The sequence below is a fragment of the Pollachius pollachius genome, assembly GCF_949987615.1.
Source record: "Pollachius pollachius genome assembly, chromosome: 19".
Lineage (NCBI taxonomy): Eukaryota > Metazoa > Chordata > Actinopteri > Gadiformes > Gadidae > Pollachius > Pollachius pollachius.
The window spans coordinates 8,325,932-8,345,151 of NC_136952.1; the positions used below are offsets into that span (position 1 = coordinate 8,325,932).

A 19,220-nucleotide genomic window follows, 5' to 3' on the forward strand; every position below is an offset into this window, starting at 1 on the left:
ATAACGCTGCTTTTCTTTCTATTTACGGTCATTGCACTTACTATATTAAGAAAATAAATTCTTAAGCACGACAAAACATTGAATATTAAAGCCGAAAGAACTTTATTTTTTACAAATAAACCAATTATCCCAATCAAGTGCATCCATGCAAAACATTATTTGACAAAACGTTAGCTGTTTAAGTGCCATGTAGACAATTATTTATGCTTCTCCATTCTTGCATAGAAAACATTTGAAGAACCAGGTATCTTGTCGCTATACATACATTTTCCTGTCAAAACCAGGCAGGGAAATATGATGTTTAGAGAAAAACAGATCGGAGAATTTGCCAGTTAAAAGGCTATGAACCTATTACAAAAAAACTTAAACACTGTAAACATTGAAGCCATATCAGTTGACTCTTTTCCTCTTTGTGTTGTTTTTTTGTTAAAAAAATATGCATTATCAAATGAGATACATTCTTCCGCCTTCTCCCTACTCCTCCTCCTCGATCAGTGCCCAAGCCTCCTCCGCCTTCATGTAATACTGGTTGGCCAGCCGCCCTTTCATCGCCTCCATGGCCGCCTCTGCAGCCACGGTAAACAGATCGCCTGTGGGAACGAGGAACAAGAGGCTGAACATCCCGATGGTAACGGCAGAGATCAGACACAGTCACAATACTACCAGACCATCTGATTCATGTCATTAATGAAAGCCATTTAAACTTTATTGGACAAACAAACCCAATTATTCTGCTTACACCGTGTGTATTTGACCTGAAAATGCATTGGAACAAAAGTGACGGCTGCAGTGATAATGGTACACTTACATTTCCAAAATCTAAATCGGCTCATTCAGATGGAAGTGCAGTCAACTCTAAACAGTTTTTCTAACAGCCCATCTCACTCATTAATAGTTTTTGGATGGCTTTGAGATTCCAGCCAAGTTACACTCAAATTATAGCCCTTAAATCTTACTACAGCACCATAAACAATAATTACGATAGCATTGCATCAATCCACCCATCAATAAGTCTAAAATGCACCATGCTCACCTGCTTTCTGGGGGTCTGCGGTGAGGTTGAAGCCCCCCTCTTGGTACATCTCGGCCTCCCTTGCGAGGACCATGTAGCGCGGGTCATCCTGGAGCCCATCAAAGTCTCCCCCCTCATCATCCTCACACATGTCTAGGGCACTGGCGTACCAGAAAACAGCTTCCGCCCAGTCCTGCTTTCTGAGACATTGCAGTGGGGTAATTGTGTTCAATAACTAAAAGGTTGACAAAAATGCCTCCACAGATTTGGAAACACCCTGTAGATGGCAGCATTGTCATTAATGATCCTGCATACTGGGATTTTACTCTGGGAATTGAGCGGTGCTGAAGAACTGAATGCAGAATTCTGCACTGGCTGTGCCTCCACACAGCTAGTGTTTAGAACAACGACGGATCCGAGGTGGAACCAATAAAGTGAATAAGGCCCATTAAATACGGTATGAGAAACATATTTTAATATTAATTTCCCCGTCTACATAGGCCTCACTGGGCGACCAGGTGTCCCGGTCTAGCTGCTCCCCCACTGACCTGTCTGCTGACAGGTTGAGTCCGGTGTCGAAGGCCCTGGCCACCATGATCATACAGTGTCTGTCCCCAGCCTTGGCCGCCTGCACCAGGCATTTGAAGCCCTTCATCTTGTTCCCTGCGTTATCCTACGTCAAAGAAAAAAAAGGAAGGAACACAGTACAGGAGTTATGTACAATACTTAAAGTTTAGGCCTGTTCTATTTCCGTCAATTCAAGAGTTAATGTCATTTTAAGATTATCCCTAACTTCCGTAGATGGATTCACTCGTGAAAAGGCACATACTTGAGAACCTTTCTAGTTCAGATGTTTTTTAATGGAGTAAATAGCTGCAGTAGAAAAGTTAAAGCTGACATATTATACCACCAAGTGTGAGTGTGATGTCAGAAGAGGCAGATGTCCAAATTGTGACGGCTAATCACCCTCACACCTGGTGGTATAATATGTCACCTTTAAGGTAGTGCAGGGTTGAAGATATAATGTAACAACATTTTTTGCACTTAGTTAGTAGTAGTTAAATCTGGTACGGGGCGGGGTTAGAGAAACAATGGGAGGAGACAACAACCGGACCCGTACCTCCAGCTGGACGTCGGTCAGGATGTGGTGGGGCAGCTGCATGTAGCACTGACCCAGGGCCACGATGGCCTGCAGCTCCCCGCACATGGAGGCCCGCTCCAGGTGGTACAGCGCAGAGTCCTTGTCCCAGGGCTCGTCCTTCTCACAGAAGCGGCCCGACTCATGGTAGTGAACCATGGCCAGGTGGACCTGGAGGACAGCAGGGGGGGAAACGACTAAAGGAATGAAAATAGCAATTTAATATTGAAGAAGAAGAAGAAGAAAATGGGGGACTTTCTTTCTTTTATTTATTTATTTTTTGGCTATTTTCTAATAAAAAAAGCAAATACCAATACAATTTTTGGCTTTTGTTTTTATATATTATATATAATTATTCTATTTGATATATTTATCAATATTAGACAGGATAGTGTACTGGCCATTGCGAGTTTGACTCCAAACCAAGACATAACTAGGTTCAATTCCTGATGTCCTTGAATTCACTCGCTTGCTGCTAAATGTTCAATTTTGACCCAACTCAAATCTCCTCATCATTACCACTACCCAACGCACCTTGCCCAGGACGGATTGGCCAATCTTCCTCTCCTGCAGGGCAGAGTTGAGCCTCTCCATCTCAACGGCCACGCACGACGAACGGTGGATATGAGCTCTAGCAGTATGGTAGAAGCTCCACTTCTCTTCTGTCAGCTGGAAACATGAACACGCACACACACACACACACAAAAACCCAAAAGAGATCCTTCAATATATTTCTCAAACTGACCCCAAAGAATGGGTCCATTTTCAAACACACAAAGCAGTTGCACACTTCAAATCAATCTCAGGAATGTCCTCATCAACGGAAATTGTCTGTGGATCTAATTAGAGATGTCTTTGCCATCTGATCTGGAAGAGGACATTCCTGTTGGCCACTCAAGCGATTAACAAGCGGGTGAATGAAGGAAATGCAGCAGAGGGGAAGAATGAGGGATATCAGCAAGTAGATAGCAATCAGGACAGGCCAGGGGAATTCATTCAGAGGTAGATGGGTTTTTCCCACGCAGACCGCTTTCTTTGCCTCAAATATCAGTTTTTCGGAATGTTTCCAGCTATTGTTTAGATCATAGCAGGTATAAAAGCTGTGTGTGTGTGTGTGTGTGTGTGTGTGTGTGTGTGTGTGTGTGTGTGTGTGTGTGTGTGTGTGTGTGTGTGTGTGTGTGTGTGTGTGTGTGTGTGTGTGTGTGTGTGTGTGTGTGTGTGCGCGCGTTTGCATAGTGATATGCATAATGCCTCACATTTACACCAGCATTGACCCTCTAGGACATTTAAACAAGATCCATGAAAATGGATAGATCGGCTACTACTACAAGAGACATAGCAGCACCTCAACGCCATGCTGACGGCCCGTCTTAAAGGGCCATGCATGCAGATAGTCACCGATTCCATCTGTGGTGTGCCCACGCATACGTTTGCAGAGAGTCTGCTGGAAGCTACCACCTTCCTCTAGTTAGGGTTAGAAAAGATGGGGAAAGAAAAATGAAGGAGCAATTCAAATCCGAATTGAAACTTAGATGAAGAGGAGGACATTAGCTGCAATACCTAGTGAGTGAGGGGACAAGAGAGGATTCTGGGTAAAACAACACGAGGCACAGGAGGGTGGGTGAGGAGGGCGGGGTGATAGCGTGATAAATGGCGGTGATTATGATTAGGTTGGTGATCGTCAGGTCGGCGGGGGTTGTTTGACACACATGGTGGGTGTTTTTGTTTTTGTTTTGCTTGTTTACCCGTCTGAGACTGTCCTCGTCCGACTCGGAATAGTTTCGCTGGAGGCGCTGATTTGCCTGAATACAACATGCATTACCACAGAAGAAGAAGAAGATAGAAAACTGACACTCTCTTATGTGCTCTTCTCAACCAAACCATGTGAACTAAGGTGGCTGAGAAAGAAAGGGTCAACTTTAAGCTTTGAAACACAACAGACAAACGTAATTCTAAGCAGATACCTAAAAAAGGGGAGCACATTTCCTTCGGTTTATAAATACCTTGTACACAACGGTATCGTTAAAAATAATAAGAATATCGCAATATAATACAAGATCGTATCCATGAGCATCGCTGAGGTTGCGAATCAACGTAAATATGTGAACAACTTTGATTCTTTGTAGTGAAGGGGAGAGGAAAGGACAGAGGAGGAGGGGGAGGTGGTGATGCATTACCCCGTCTACGTGATCCGGGAGATCCCCGTCACTCCTCCGCTCGCTGGGGTAACCACTGTCTCCACCACTCTCCGACCCCTACGGACAGAAACACAGGGAGGGCAGCTTAGCGCTAGAGTTAAAGGGGATCCGGCCTTCTCGCAAATGTAATACTGCAAGAGTGCTGTTTAATACTTCTGTTGTGAAAAAAATAATCATAGCCTGCCACATTGTTTCCGTTTAAAATTAGCGTGAAGTTAGATCAAAATTTCTCGGAAACAAAGTAGGTGTTGCAATACATTAGTTTTTCATAACACGCACATGAAGTAGTTCTCCTTTACGTTACAAAGTAGCCGAGTGTGGCGCTTCCCCTTTCACCCTGCAACAGCGGACCCCGGGAGGGGCAACATATTTTTTCCACAAAGTTTAACCGTGCTGACCTGGTTATCAATTGTGTTGCTGTTGCCGTATCTCTCTTGATCATCGTTGCTGTTGTAGGACTGGCTTGTGAATGCTAAAAAACAAACAAAAAATAACATCAGCGGTCACACAGTGAGTCACAGAGCACGCACTCACAGTGAGGCAGTGAGTGTGCGTGTGCGTGCACGTGCGTGTGTGTGAGTGGATGGGCGGTTGAGTGAGTGAGTGTGCGTGCGTGCGTTTGCACATGCGTGAGGGAGTGCGTCAGTGAGTGAGTGAGTGAGAGAGTGCGTGTGCGTGCTTGCACATGAGTGAGTGCGTCAGTGTGTGACTAAGTGTGTGAGTAAGTGAGTGAGTGAGTGAGTGAGTGCGTCAGTGAGTGAGTGAGTGCGTCAGTGTGTGACTAAGTGAGTGAGTGAGTGAGTGAGTGCGTCAGTGTGTGACTAAGTGAGTGAGTGAGTGAGTGAGTGCGTCAGCAAGTGAGTGAGTGAGTGAGTGAGTGAGTGCGTCAGTGTGTGACTAAGTGAGTGAGTGAGTGAGTGAGTGAGTGAGTGAGTGTGTGACTAAGTGAGTGAGTGAGTGAGTGAGTGAGTGAGTGAGTGAGTGAGTGAGTGCGTCATCAAGTGAGTGAGTGAGTGAGTGAGTGAGTGAGTGAGTGACTAAGTGAGTGAGTGAGTGAGTGAGTGAGTGACTAAGTGAGTGAGTGAGTGAGTGAGTGACTAAGTGAGTGAGTGAGTGACTAAGTGAGTGAGTGAGTGAGTGAGTAAGTGAGTGAGTGAGTGAGTGAGTGAGTGAGTGAGTGAGTGAGTGAGTGAGTGCGTCAGCGAGTGAGTGAGTGAGTGAGTGAGTGAGTGAGTGAGTGAGTGAGTGAGTGAGTGAGTGAGTGAGTGAGTGAGTGAGTCAGCGAGTGAGTGAGTGAGTTGGGGGACTTGCCCATGGAGCTGGGGATAGCCATGGGGGAGCAGGGCATGAAGTGGGGGGAGCAGGGCACCGAGTCGCCGCCGTCGCTCGTGTTGTCGTCGGCAGACGAGGTCTCTGAGAGGCGGGAGAGCAGCGGGGGGGCGCGGCACCCGGAGAAGGTGCGCACGCGGGGAGACCCGCACTGCTCCTCACACCCCCTCAGCACTGTCTCGGCGGACCGCTGAGACATAAAATAGTAATTCGTAAATATTTAATTATAATTCAAAAATTCTAATATAATTAAGAAGTTTTCATTTTATTTACAGGATGGGAAGTAACGCCAGGTAAAGGGGTTATAAGGCTTTACTCTTCCTTTTATGTGACATACTGTATATACATAGCTGTTAATTGTATTCTTTGCTATGAATGAAACCAGAAAAATCATAAATTAAGTGTAAAAATAAATAAAAAGCGGAGGAGGAAATGTTTTGTTTTGTTTGAGAACGTCTATGGGACACATTTCTATTTGTCATTAAAAAAATATACACTCAAGTTTGTCTTTGAGAATTCTTCTAAGCCAGTTTATAATACACTGTGACTCTGAATCAGACAGCTGGTCTGGAATCCGTCATTGATAATTACTCAGCCCTCCTCACAAGCACAACCAATAGGAGTGTGAGACAGGATTGCTTCCAACTTGCCACAGAGGGGCACAGCAAAACATACGACTATGAAGTCACCAGTTCTATTAAGTCATTGACATAATAAAGAAAATAAAGAACCACTCAAACTAACTCAATTTCCAACTTGACATCATGACTCATGTCTGTCCTTCACAGAAAGGGAGCTAATCATTTTCCTCTCACAAGTAATTTGTTGGTGCCGTCCAGCTGGGCCTTCTCGGAAGAGGAGTGATCAAAAGGCGTCAGGCCCATGCTCTTGCAGATCTTGTTACACAGGTGAGAGTGGAAGAACAACGCCATGCCCCGCACACCTGCAACACACACACACACACACACAACTTGAAATTCCAAACATGTATTAAATTGCCTATAACCAACTCAAGGACTGGCTTGAAAATCAGGCCCGATGATGGACAGAGTCAGCGGCGCTATACAGTATATGTAATTGTAACTCATACCCAGATTTCCATCTCCAAAGTCGTCGCCCTTCTCTGTGTGGATCTGGGGGTCCGTGTAGAGGTCCCCTACCCCCTGGATGTCCACCACGATCAGCTGGTGGCCTGAGCGCTCGAATGTGAAGTGGCTGAAGGCCTGTCGCATGGTGGTAGAGAGGGATAGGGGTCAAGGGGAGGAGGAGAGAGGGAGATCACTGAGAAATGGAGAAACAGACAGATGGCACATGGCAGAGACTGATGCATGAATTCAAGACACCAATAGGGACGGGATCGGCATTTAACACTTTTTGAGTGCCGATAGAAATAGTAAGTAGTCGGTAAATATTGCGATTCTCTAAACATCCCAATTACGTATTGATGTAAATTGACTATAGAATACACTATTATCTGTTCTCTGTCTCTACTATACTCTGTAGGACATAACCTACAGAGTATGGTAACAGAGAACTCTGTTCTCTACTATACTGTACACAACCTACGACTGCATCACTTACTGTGAGTGGTTTTGATTATGGGTGAGAATTAATGAGAGTTCATAAGGTAGTGGGCCTTACCTGGGGCGTGAGGCGTATGTTGTCGTCCCTGACGAAGCCTGAGTTGGAGTTGTACTTGATGTACTTGCCCTCTATGTAGTGCTCCAGGTGGAAGACGGGCTTGCCGGGCCTGCTGGTGACCTCCACCACACACATCTGCATGATGTCCACCTGCACACACAGTCAGTTGGGTTTGAATGGAGAACCAAACACCCTCATTTCAGATAGCCCCCCGTCCATTATCAAAATAAAAAAGGCTTTTCCTACGCTTTTAATACTTTGTCGAGATTTGAACTAGGATCAATCCATAGCACTGTGCATTATTTTTCATCTAAAATACGTTTTTTTAGGGTTTAGTTTTCATTTGTTGACGTTGGTCATGGTAAAATGAGGGATTAAAAAAAAGTATGTGATCACCAAACGAAAGAACAACGAGATCTCCATTCTGTTCCTACTGTTACACATAAATACAACCCCTCCCACACACACACACAGACACACACATACACACACACACACACACCCACATAAATACAACCCCTCCCACACACACACACAGACACACACATACACACACACACACCCACATAAATACAACCCCCCCCACACACACACACACACACCCACATAAATACAACCCCCCCACACACACACACACACATACCCACACACACACACAGACACACACATACACACACGCACCCACATACACACATAAATACAACCCCTCACACACACACACACACACACACACACACACACACACACACACACACACACACATCCCCCCCTACCTGTTTGGGCGGGCGGTGGCGGTTGTATTCCTCGCCCCACAGCTTGGCCTCGTTCTGCAGCCGCACGTCCTCAAAGTACACGTCCCGCTCCACCGGCTGCATGTAGCTCTTGGCCACGTAGTTGGCGGCCGACTTCCAGTTGTTGCTGTGGGAGAAGTTGGACAGCTTCTTCCTGGAGGCAAAAGAGAGACCATGGGAGACAAGGGGAGTCACGTTTTTTCCAAGGAATGCAAAGTGACTGTGATACAATTTAAATACAAACTCACTACCGGATGTCTCTTTGTTGATTCGCGTGCGTGTGTAGGTAATGTACGATGGGTTCTGCAATACAATGTTCTTTGTAGTGTATATCACAAAGAGCAATAATTACAGAAAGAACACGGATGAATTTCCGCTCTGGAGGACAGTCAAAATTGAACAGAATCAAAAAACGAATTCAGTGGCGCCACCTCACGACATCCTGAAAGGGCCTGGGTTTGATCCTCAACGATGCCTAGCCCTCCCCTGCCCATTGGAGACATGTACCTGTATTCACTGTATGTGTGGAAAGCTTATGAAATGGCTAAATAGTACTAGCCTAGAAAGCCTTGGTGTCTTATTGTTGTGATTGCCTTTCGGTGGAAAATGTGAGCTCATACGAATGCAGAGCAAATAAGGAAAAAGCCTATTTTCTATTGTGAGACCCCACGTGTTCAGACTTGTCAGGGGGAGTTACTTTCTCTGGTTTCGGAAAGGATGTTTTTCCAGTGGGTTACTGCCGACGGCACGTATCCAAGCAGGGGGCATATCTCTAATTTCACCCCATAGAATAGACCTCATTCCTGGAACGTGTTCCCATGTTTTGTTACCGATGTCACATGAAACCACTGAACAAAAAAAACAATCAATCAACATACTCTTTATATCCATGGAAGGCAAACCCCAAATGAAAATCATTTGGCATAGATTCGCTGAGAACTTCCTTGCCATAAAGTTTGAAAGCTCTCAGTGGACTGCATGAAGGGATGTGTGGAATTTAGACCTCAGTGACAGATAAAGCGATTTCTCTGTGGAGAAGATGATACGGAGGATACAGTTGACAGTCTGCAGACTCTACTCACGTCCTGAAGCATTCTCTCATGGCGCCACGTCCAAAGGGCTGGAGGAAAGAGACACACATTTGTTGTGAGCTGTGTGTAACAAGAAAGTTGTTATCTTTTTTTTTCTTTGTTTTGGTTTGGGCATACCTGGGCCGCCATTTTGATATGGACTTCGTCTTGAGCCCATTCCCCTGTGACAGCGTTGTACCTACGGAGAAAACGGAGTGCTGTATGTTTGAAATGGAGTCAAATACAAACACAGACCATACAGTAATATAGCAATGTATCTATATTATGCTTCTGCTTAGAAGCATAATATTTGCCCTATTGTGGGGACCAGCTGTTATGTTTGAGGACACATTATAACTCCTTATCATGCGGTCACAGATAATGTGCGTGTGTGCACTTCCTTTCCATCTGGAATAACAAAAGGCGGGATAACAGCAGTGTGTGTATGTGTGTGTGTGTGTGTGTGTGTATTTGTATTTGTTGCGTGGTAAATTATAGGGTCAATGTGGTTGTTTGACTTGGCAGGCCTACAGTACAGTTAATGAATAGTGTATTTGTGAAGCAGAGGTAGGCGTTCCAGGTCTAAAGATGGGTTTCTTCCAGATATTTTAGGACCTTTTGCAACAGCATCAAGTCGAATTACAAAAAAATAAATCAACAAAAAAACACAACATTTGTTCTCGCATTCTGGTAAAAACACCATGTCCCCCATGCTGGCCGTCATACCACAGAGTGGACATAGGAGGAATGGGGTTACAAGCAGAGATAAAATTAGCTCATGAGAAGTGGACACGTGGAACAGATCCCTGCTCCAGACCTTCTCCCCTTCCCTCCGCTCCCCTCCTCTCCCCTTCCCTCCCCTCCCCTCAACCATCCCCATGATCTGTTGGAAAGGTGGCCAAGTGCAAAGTTGTTATTCAACAACCCTGGCTGAAGGAGGGGTAAGGTGGGGGCTACCACACTGCAAGGGATCTGCCTTGAGTCGTAATGTGTTGTGTGTGGGGGAGAAGTTCCTCTGGGTTGGATTTCAGCTCTCATTCTAATGGCAAGAAGAATACCCAGGGAAAGACTGGTGGAAAAGCTAGATAAACGTGTCAGTGTGTTGTGGACCTAGGTGTCAGGAGATTAGTGGTGGCATTTGTCAACAGTACAGTACACGTACCTGACCCAGATACCAACTAATACCATACCACGAGAGGATTGAGTTACAATATCGCTTGAGCAAATAAATGTAAACAAACAATAATTGAATAATAATTGAATACCTAAAAAAATTACAAATAGAAAAATAAATAAGGTAGTCTGAAAAAGACTAATAACGTTTTTAGCAGTAAAATATTTTCGACGAGTTTGAATTAGCCACACATAAAGCCTTCACATTTCTCAGTGTTTGACAGCTCCCACCAGTGGTGTTAAACCGTGACGTTCAGGTGAGCGGTACCTGTAGCGCGTGCACAGCTCTGTCTTCTTCTCCTCCAGGTGGAACTCAGCCCAGGGGTCAGGCATGGCTTTGGCCTTCTCGATGGCATGTTTCCACGCTGCCTGTCATGGGGGGGGGACGCACACAGCACGCCATGGCTAAATTGTTTGTCTGTCTGTCTGTCCGTCCGCCTGTCTGTTTACCGTTGACGGATAACGCAGATCATTGTGTAGGATCACAAGCGAGAGGCCAGAGTGGGCATCGGAAACAGGAGTATATGTCTGCTGTGATTGAAAGACATGATGATCACAGAGTTCACAGCACGGGAAACTTGAAGGGAGAGGGAAATGATAAGGAAAGGAAGGAAAAGGATTGCATGATCAGTCAACATGAAGAAAAGCATGCAAATGATGATGTTATTTCAATAATGACCAAAAGCCAACATTTATGAACACATACACATATACTGTATATATGCACACAGATATATAGATATGTAGATAGATACTGTATTTATAGATATGGAATGATGATACTTGGCTAAAAGGAGATAATCTATTTAAATCTGAAATCTCCTAGAAGTAACAGTAAGCCGAGTGTCAGTAGTAGTAGTGAATCACCCAGGCCAGTAATTCTAGCCTGATGCACTTTAAAGTGTGCAAAACTGCCCTGGCTACTGGAACCCCTTGGGAACATAAACATGTTCATATTTAAAATAAACTATTTTATTGTAAATATAAATTCAGGTTTTTCCTAAAGAATCCAAATTAAGATGAGTGGCCAAATCCATCTCCACTTCCAGAACAGTCCACTTCCTGTTTCATTATCTGACTTCTACTCTGAATAACCCATAGCCTGTTGTATGTCACTGAGGCCCTTGAAAACAGGGTCTTTCAACTCATAACATCTTATGTAATTCCACCATTTTGGATCCTAGAATAGAACATACCAATAGGAGGTATTTGTTACATAGTAGGACACATTAACTTTTTGAAAGACATTCAAAAAACACGGACAGTGTTTTTACGGGGGGAATGACACCTTCCACTAGTTACAGATAGTACAGGAGATACAGAGAACAAACGGTTGACCCGGTTATTATAGATTAAATATTCGCAGGGAGGAAGATAACGGGAGTAGACGGCACGCCCAGGGAAAAATAAATAGAGACATGCCCACGCAGTGAAGGAACACAGGTAGACGTTAATGGGAGGAAATCATGAGAGAGGGAGAGAGGGGTTATCACCGATGCATGAGGAAGAAAAGGAAGGAAACATTTGGTTGTTTGGTTGTCCGGTAACATACCCTTGCATGCTCTGAAACAGGCGTGTCTGATTGGGGCTGAGACACTGACAACGGCTCGGCATCACTCTGGTGAAGGAATATTAAAGAAACACATGCTTTTCATCCATTCAAATGTATATATTTATAGTCATAGGAATACAGAAAGTCTCTCATAGACATACTGGCACCGAGAGTGTGAAGTGTTGAGCTTTCTGCTTGACAACATGAACCAGAGGTCTGGATGCACCAGCACACATTCACTGTCCAGATCAGGGTTGGTGGAACAGAACCAAAATCAAGAAGTGGCCATTACAATACCTGAATGACACTATGGGTACCAGGGAAATATCACCAGAAAATTGTGATTCTCATATTGTATGTTATTTCTATCTTATGTGCACAACTCATTTCAGGACTGTCAAACTCATGGCTGCAAATTAGCTGTTGATGCATTGATGTCATCATCATAGTGTATGATTAGGCTATAATGAATCATAATGGCTAAAGCCTATGAACGGCTAACTCACAAACACTGTGTCTTTATTTGAATAAGGCCACTAATGTCGGCGAATAAATCAGAATGAATGCCTGGGCACCCAATTTATTGTTGTTGGCACAAAGCTCACCTTGTACAAAAAGTCATTCTTTGGCAGGGAGGTTGACAGCTGTTTGTTGACAACCAGATTCTGGAGGTAGTCGACTATATCCTTTTTTGGATCGCTCAGGATAGGGTAGAGGATGAAGTCTTCATCATCATCCTCATCAGTGTCGCTGGCAGGGCAGACCCTTTGAGAGGCGTTCCTCTGGCTAGGGGTCTTCCCTGGAACTGGGGGTCTCCTGGCACTGCCCTCCTCCTCCATGCTGAACATGAGCTCATCCTCCATGATGCTGTGCTGGGTTGTTTACAGATGGAGAGTGTGGATGGATTTAGCAGGCAGACCACTGTGAAAGACAATTGGAATTGTCCGTCACACAGTAGAACCATGGAAGAAAGTTAGTGGTTTTCTGTGTCCTATCACTTTAAGTAGCTATCTCACCAATGTGATCCTGTGGTATTGTAGTCATTCAACTCTTTTCAAAGTTTAGAGAAGTGTTGGCAACGTGCAGACTAGTTGAGGCAAATTTTCATTCAAACATATGCAAAGCCACTCTTAGATTAAGGACTTGTTTGATAAATGATAAACATGAATTTATAAAGCCCAAATGGAAGCCACATTCCTGAACCCTTGACACACCTTTGTCAATAGAAAGCATCGACGTGGTGCAAAAATTATCACATATAATCCACAACATCTCTCCACATGAAACTAGCTGAGAGAAATATCGTTAGCTGTAGAACATGTATGCATGCTTCTTACAGCTACACCATTCTGCACTTAATAAAATAAGGATAACTACAGTATTAACACGGAAAGCAACCCAGCATGCACTATTATTTCTTGTTAGTGTTTCAGGAAGAGCGAATATAGAAATACCTTTGTTTGGCGTAGACTGAGATCTAGGAAGAAGGGGCTGGTGGATTGATCCAGATCAGAATGGATGGGGGTTATCCAAAGTAACGAGGGGGTCCCAGAACCTCAGGGCACGCTGCAGTTCTTTCTACAATCCACCACAGCCCCATCGAAGCTCTGCACGTATCACTTGGGTTGTACGGCCAGGCACGCCCCCCTGGCGCTCAGCCAATGTGCTTGTCACTGGCTGTGTTGACGACAACAGGCTGTACAAATATCGCGTGGATAACTGAAACAACGAAGAGAAGTGCATCGTATGTCATGACATTTCAAAAATGAAATGAGGTGGACTGCCGAGACTGGATTTGGCATCGACCGTTTTTTCCGTTGCATATTGAAGAACGGGAATGTAATAAAGATAGTCAAGGCATGATACCTTTGGATGAGTAGTGTAGCTACGTTTCTAGCCACGCTAATAATAGCACTCTTATGTAATTTAACACACACACAAACACACCGCGTGATAACCATTTTGCAAACCGATAGTTTGGCATACACGAGCTTTGGACATTTAAAATCCTGCTCAAGTATTATGAAGAAATATTACAAAATACAAAATAAGATTTTGTATTTGTAGCTTATTTCCAGCATGTACAAGGTATATGGTAGCGTGGCCGAGTGGTCTAAGGCGCTGGATTTAGGCTCCAGTCATTTCGATGGCGTGGGTTCGAATCCCACCGCTGCCAGATACTTTTTTTCCTTGTTGTGTATTAACAAATTAAATAAAGCTCTCCTTACTGGTATATGTCTTCAAACATAAACCATCTGCAGGCAGATTATTAATGGCCACTCTGCAGAGATGCCATTTATTCTTTAACGAAGAAGTTACATAAAATCAGCAAGAAGCCCAAACAATTAATCACACATTTATTCCCATATAAAATTACCCAGCAAATTACAAGCAGCAATAATTATCTAAAAAATATTTAGATATTTTAAATTTTTATTAAAATATGTGCTAGAAAAGCAAATTACCCTTCTTTTCAACCAGTTAATGAAACTGATTCAAGATCCGCACGCAGTCCCGTCATCACTTGACTATGCTCTGCTGAAGTTGCTTGGCCACAAGCTGTAGTTTGCGGATGGCCATTTGGGTGTCTTCTTGGGAGATGCCCAGATGCCACACGGCCCGCACAGATCCCCCCATGTGGGGGTACATGAGAACCTGAACCCCCTGCCCAAGTGAGGCCTCCTCCTCCTCCCCGACCTGGGCCATGCGCTCGCAGAAGTCTGATTGGCTGAGGCCAGGATTGCCCAAATGGAAGCGCAGGATGTTCGTCTCCACGGCCGCCAGGTCTAGAGTGAAGAGTGAAGGCTCGCAGTCCAATAGAGCTGAAATGTAGACCCAACGGTTAAGTTAAGTTATGTGCTGTAGATAAGATGTGAGAGTTGTAAGTAGAGACAGAGTATAAAAGAAAAGTATTAGAAAATATAAGACCCAAAAAGACCACACCCTCCCTCTCTGTTCCCTCCCTCCCTGCTTTTGTCTGTCATTAGACTCCACCTTTGATTGACAGGCAATATGTATTCCTAGAACCAATCAGGGAAGAGATGTCCTGTTCGGCCATAATTGAGCAGGGAGCAGCCAAAAATCTAAATCGTCTCATACAGAGGCCAACCCAGTGAATACCCAGTGCATAGAGATTCTCAAAGAGCATTTCACTCAGTAATTGTGGACGAATGGCTATGTCGTTTTTCGCAAATCACACTCTAAATTATAGTGCAACTTTAATTACTGTCAATTACAATAACTGTAAATAACAATACTGCACGCACCGGAAGACGTTCACTAGCCCACCAACCTTGAGCGAAGGTCTTAACGTTGCGGTGATCTTCCTTCATCCTGTCCACCATCTCTGTCAGGGCCAGCTTCCCTGCAGCCGCAATGATCCCAGCCTGACGCATGCCTCCTCCCAAGGCCTTCCGACATCGCACGGCCCTGGAGATGAAGTCTTGCGGCCCGGCCAGGATGCTGCCAATAGGGGCTCCCAGACCCTGTCAGCAATCACATGTGCGAGTGATTATTGTGGGAAGGCATTATACCGATGCCAAATCACACAGCCCTAAACCTTTAATGCAATGGACGATGTTTATAAGAGTTTTATAATGAAAAAAGGAAATCTGAATCTGTAGTATTTTATTTTTTTACTATAAGTGTTAGTATCCAAGCATTTCCCAGACACTTATATCTTTTTTTTTTTATTATCTTTTTGTCCATTCATATTGATTTACTCATTTCATTACTAATCAAGCACTTTGTCGTTTTTGAGTGTGTACATCTGCGTGCATTGCGTGTGTGTGCGGCTTCACCTTTGACACGCACATACTGATTGTGTGTGTGTGTGTGTGTGTGTGTGTATTTGTGTTGCGGCTTCGCCTTGGACATGCACAAACTGAAAGTGTGTGTGTGTTGCGGCCTCACCTTGGACATGCACACACTGACGGTGTTTGTGTGTTGCAGTATGGTAGCGGGGGACACCCCGAGGTGCACAGCAGCATTCATCAGGCGCGCCCCGTCCATGTGCACCGGAAGGCCGTGCTCGTCTGCTATAGAGCGCACCTATACGCCCGGGGAAACGCATCTTAAAGTGGGCTCATACCTTGAAGTGATTGGATGACGGACCCGTCGCTGCCTGAAAAGTTGATCATTTTTCAACTTCTCGACGGAACCGACGGATCCGACGGAAAGGATGGATCCACAATGCATTGCGGCTCCGCCCCATTCAAAGTCAATGGGATCCGTCAACGGACGGATGCAGTGGGCAAGAGGTGTTACACACACAGACACACAAACACACACCTCTTTTAGGAAGGCAAGAGGCAGAACGCGGCCCCCCTGTATGTTATGAGTGTTCTCAAGGCATATCAGGCGTGTGCGTGGGAAGTGCGGGTCGGGGTAACCATGGCGAATCTTGGAGACCAGCTGGTCCAGGTCAAACGTTCCATCTGGGAGGTTGCTCAGCGTTCTGGAGTGGACACCAGCCAACTGCAGAATAATATCCCACATTAAAGATTGTGAAATATACACTTGAAGGGAACGTTTTGTCTTAAACATTACACTGTAAGGATGCAACGATGTTAAACGTTTGGTTTGAGGGGGCAACCTTTGTGACCCCATGTACTTTCTCATGTGGCCACAGATATAGGGCACTAATTTGTACTAAAGCTCACTAATCTGTTATAAATCTCAGTTTGGGATGAACTTTGAGCCCTCTGCCATGTATCCTCAATAACTCACTACCTTAGGTGTCATGTGTTGTTGTGTGAGTGTTTTTGTACTATGTGTTCCTAAATGTTTAATCTATGTGATGTAAACCGCTGGCGTTGAATTTCCTCTCTGGGTAATACAAATCTTAACTAATCTTTTCATTCCTTCATTTACTCTCTCACCTGTGCACTCCCGCCTTGCTCGTAGACATGCAAGTGGGACAGATCCCCGACTATCACCTCGTCTCCCCTCTCTCTGCAGTGCACCATCACTGCGGGGGGGGGGGGGTAATAAATGCAACACACTGTATTCTATTCGGCTAGCCCATAGAGCAGACGGGTACAGAAATAGGTGGAAGATTTTGTGTTTCTGGCATTTATCGGTGCGAGATGCTTCACCTGCGATCAAATTCCCCATAGTGCCAGAGGGGACCAACAGAGCTGCTTCCATCCCAAACATCTCTGCTGCCATCTCCTGTAACTCTGCACAACATAACAAACTACATTATTCTTTGGACTACACATATAGAACCTTTATATACAAACGACTCGCACACAATCCTGCTTTCAAAACATATTTTTTATAATTATAATGTAGATACATAAACTTTGCTAAAGTCAGTGCGGACCGTTAACAGTAGGATCCTCGCCCATCACGTCGTCTCCCACCTCCGCGAACGCCATTGCCTGCCTCATAGCAGGTCCGGGCTTGGTGACCGTGTCGCTGCGAAGGTCCACAGTCCGTACATGTGATGCCCCGGCCGGGTCGACATTTGGTCGTTTCGGGTTGTTGTAATAGAACCGCGCGGAACTTTGTGTGACTCTGGCGAGACGCAACACCTGAGATTGTTTTGCAGCGATAGCCGCATCTTTCACGCACTGTAACACAACTCTGGCCGAAAAAGTTAACATTTTGAAAAGCACGAATATGTCTTCCTCTTGTGACTGATTAACCCTTTTAGCCTGAGCGCACTTGAGATATTTGCTGCAATCGATAATCATTGACTGGCAAGACCTGCTTAACAGATGACCGAGATGGTAAAGCGAAGATTACGGAGCACTAGTGGAGCAGTATGCTAACTCATCAGAAGGGGGCGCCATTACCAGGAGTAGCGCTAGCCAGCTATCCATGGCACCTTCCCTTATTAGGTTCTTGTTCTAATTGACTTAATTGGTCTCGTATGCTTGTGTGAATCACATCCTATTTTTTGCCGCACAAAGTCTTTCCCTGTACCAATTGTGTCTGGCTGATGACGTGTACACTGTGTTGATAGCTTTTAAATAGCCCTAATGCCATTAGATACCACAGAGGTCAAAAGGCTGTTTTTGGACAAGCCTGTAGGACTGTATCCGTATCCTTATGCGTGAAGTGAAATCTAACCTGGGGGCAAGGACCTGTTTAGCTCCTTATATAACAATATCAGCACATGTGCATAGAGATAGACGTGTCTGTGCGCTACACACGTGCACATTTCAACACCTGCAAAGATGTAGGATAAACTCGCTGACATTTCAATAAATAAATAAATAAAATGTAAAAATATATATATCAGGATTAAGGCCCGAGCAAAACAAGACGTGTTCGTTCGTGCCCTGTTGCTAAACCATCGATTCATCACCGCAGCATTGGCTTCCCGATAACCTAAAATAAAATCAACAGCACGCAACTATGTACACACTATAAGCCCTGCCCACTCCCGTCAAACAAACCACATGCTTGCTGGTAACACCTCGTGGATATCTGTGATCATTTCATCACTGCACGTGACCCGTCGCAGAGGAGCCCCGACTAAGCGCTATCATCAAAGCAGCGATAACAGGAGCATGATTTTATAGGCCATAAAAGCGCTCTTATTAAAACTGATTAGCGAGCATCGACGTGGTGAATGGGCCACTGACGGTCGCTCTCAGGCTGTTCAAAAGCCCCAGGAGAACGGACCAATAATGGTTTAAAAAGACATGTGTGAGCAAGACTCAGGGATGGATTACAGCGATAAGATAAGTACAAATAAAAAGGGCACACGCGCACACACACACACACACACACACACACACACACACACACACACACACACACACACACACACATCTCACGCGGGAGGGATTCCGGGACTCCTGTTGGCATTGCATTCTGAAACCTCACACTTAGTGTGTGTGCGTCTGTTGTGTGTGTGTGGGGGGGTACTTGTGTATGTGTGTGTGTGCGCGCGTATTTGTGCGTGTGGGTGTGTTTGAACACCTCGTCCCAGCATTCAGTGCCATAGCGATGAGATAGAATTGTGTTTTCGAGAAAACATGAAATTAGCATAAAAGAGTGGATAGAGAGAGAGAAAGGGAGAGAGAGAGAGGGAGGGAGAGTGAGAGGGAGGGAGAGAGAGGGAGAAATAATCGACTGCTGGGAAACAGAGAGACAGCAACGCCTTTCCAATAACCATAAACCCCACTGGGCTGAAAATAGAAAAGCCCAATGAATGAACAAATGCGTTCATCTGAGCTCTTCTACTTTACATAGACAGAGGAGAAGAAGACGTTCAATCCATTGCTCTTTCTCTCTCTCACACACACACACACACACACACACACACACACACACAAACACACATGCGGTCATTGCCAATC

At 44.8% G+C, this 19,220-nt stretch overlaps 2 protein-coding genes across 4 annotated transcripts; both read right to left on the reverse strand.

Moving 5' to 3' along the window:
* Positions 1–89: 89 nt before the first annotated feature.
* On the reverse strand, positions 90–13,510 carry eef2k (eukaryotic elongation factor 2 kinase). 3 transcript variants are annotated; one of them, XM_079757475.1, is made up of 19 exons: positions 13,359–13,510; positions 12,510–12,776; positions 11,905–11,970; positions 10,621–10,721; positions 9,318–9,378; positions 9,192–9,229; positions 8,092–8,263; positions 7,319–7,468; positions 6,768–6,900; positions 6,493–6,620; positions 5,660–5,867; positions 4,747–4,820; positions 4,328–4,405; positions 3,896–3,952; positions 2,685–2,819; positions 2,133–2,321; positions 1,561–1,685; positions 1,034–1,212; positions 90–590 (listed from the first exon to the last, which is right to left on the reverse strand). In XM_079757475.1, the coding sequence occupies exons 2-19, from the start codon at positions 12,765–12,767 to the stop codon at positions 475–477; spliced, it is 2,268 nt and encodes a 755-aa protein (XP_079613601.1). In that variant the 5' UTR covers positions 12,768–12,776; positions 13,359–13,510; the 3' UTR covers positions 90–474. The 3 variants fall into 3 exon arrangements, with proteins under 3 accessions (XP_079613601.1, XP_079613600.1, XP_079613602.1); XM_079757474.1 differs by having other exon boundaries at positions 12,510–12,825; XM_079757476.1 differs by lacking the exon at positions 3,896–3,952 and having other exon boundaries at positions 12,510–12,825.
* Positions 13,511–14,294: 784 nt separating this feature from the next.
* tha1 (threonine aldolase 1) lies at positions 14,295–17,603 on the reverse strand (the record flags this gene model as incomplete). Its single annotated transcript, XM_079757443.1, has 7 exons — positions 14,295–14,726; positions 15,197–15,389; positions 15,817–15,954; positions 16,195–16,380; positions 16,785–16,873; positions 17,001–17,084; positions 17,231–17,603. The coding sequence occupies 7 exons, from the start codon at positions 17,601–17,603 to the stop codon at positions 14,425–14,427; spliced, it is 1,365 nt and encodes a 454-aa protein (XP_079613569.1). The 3' UTR covers positions 14,295–14,424.
* Between the last annotated feature and the right edge of the window lie 1,617 nt (positions 17,604–19,220).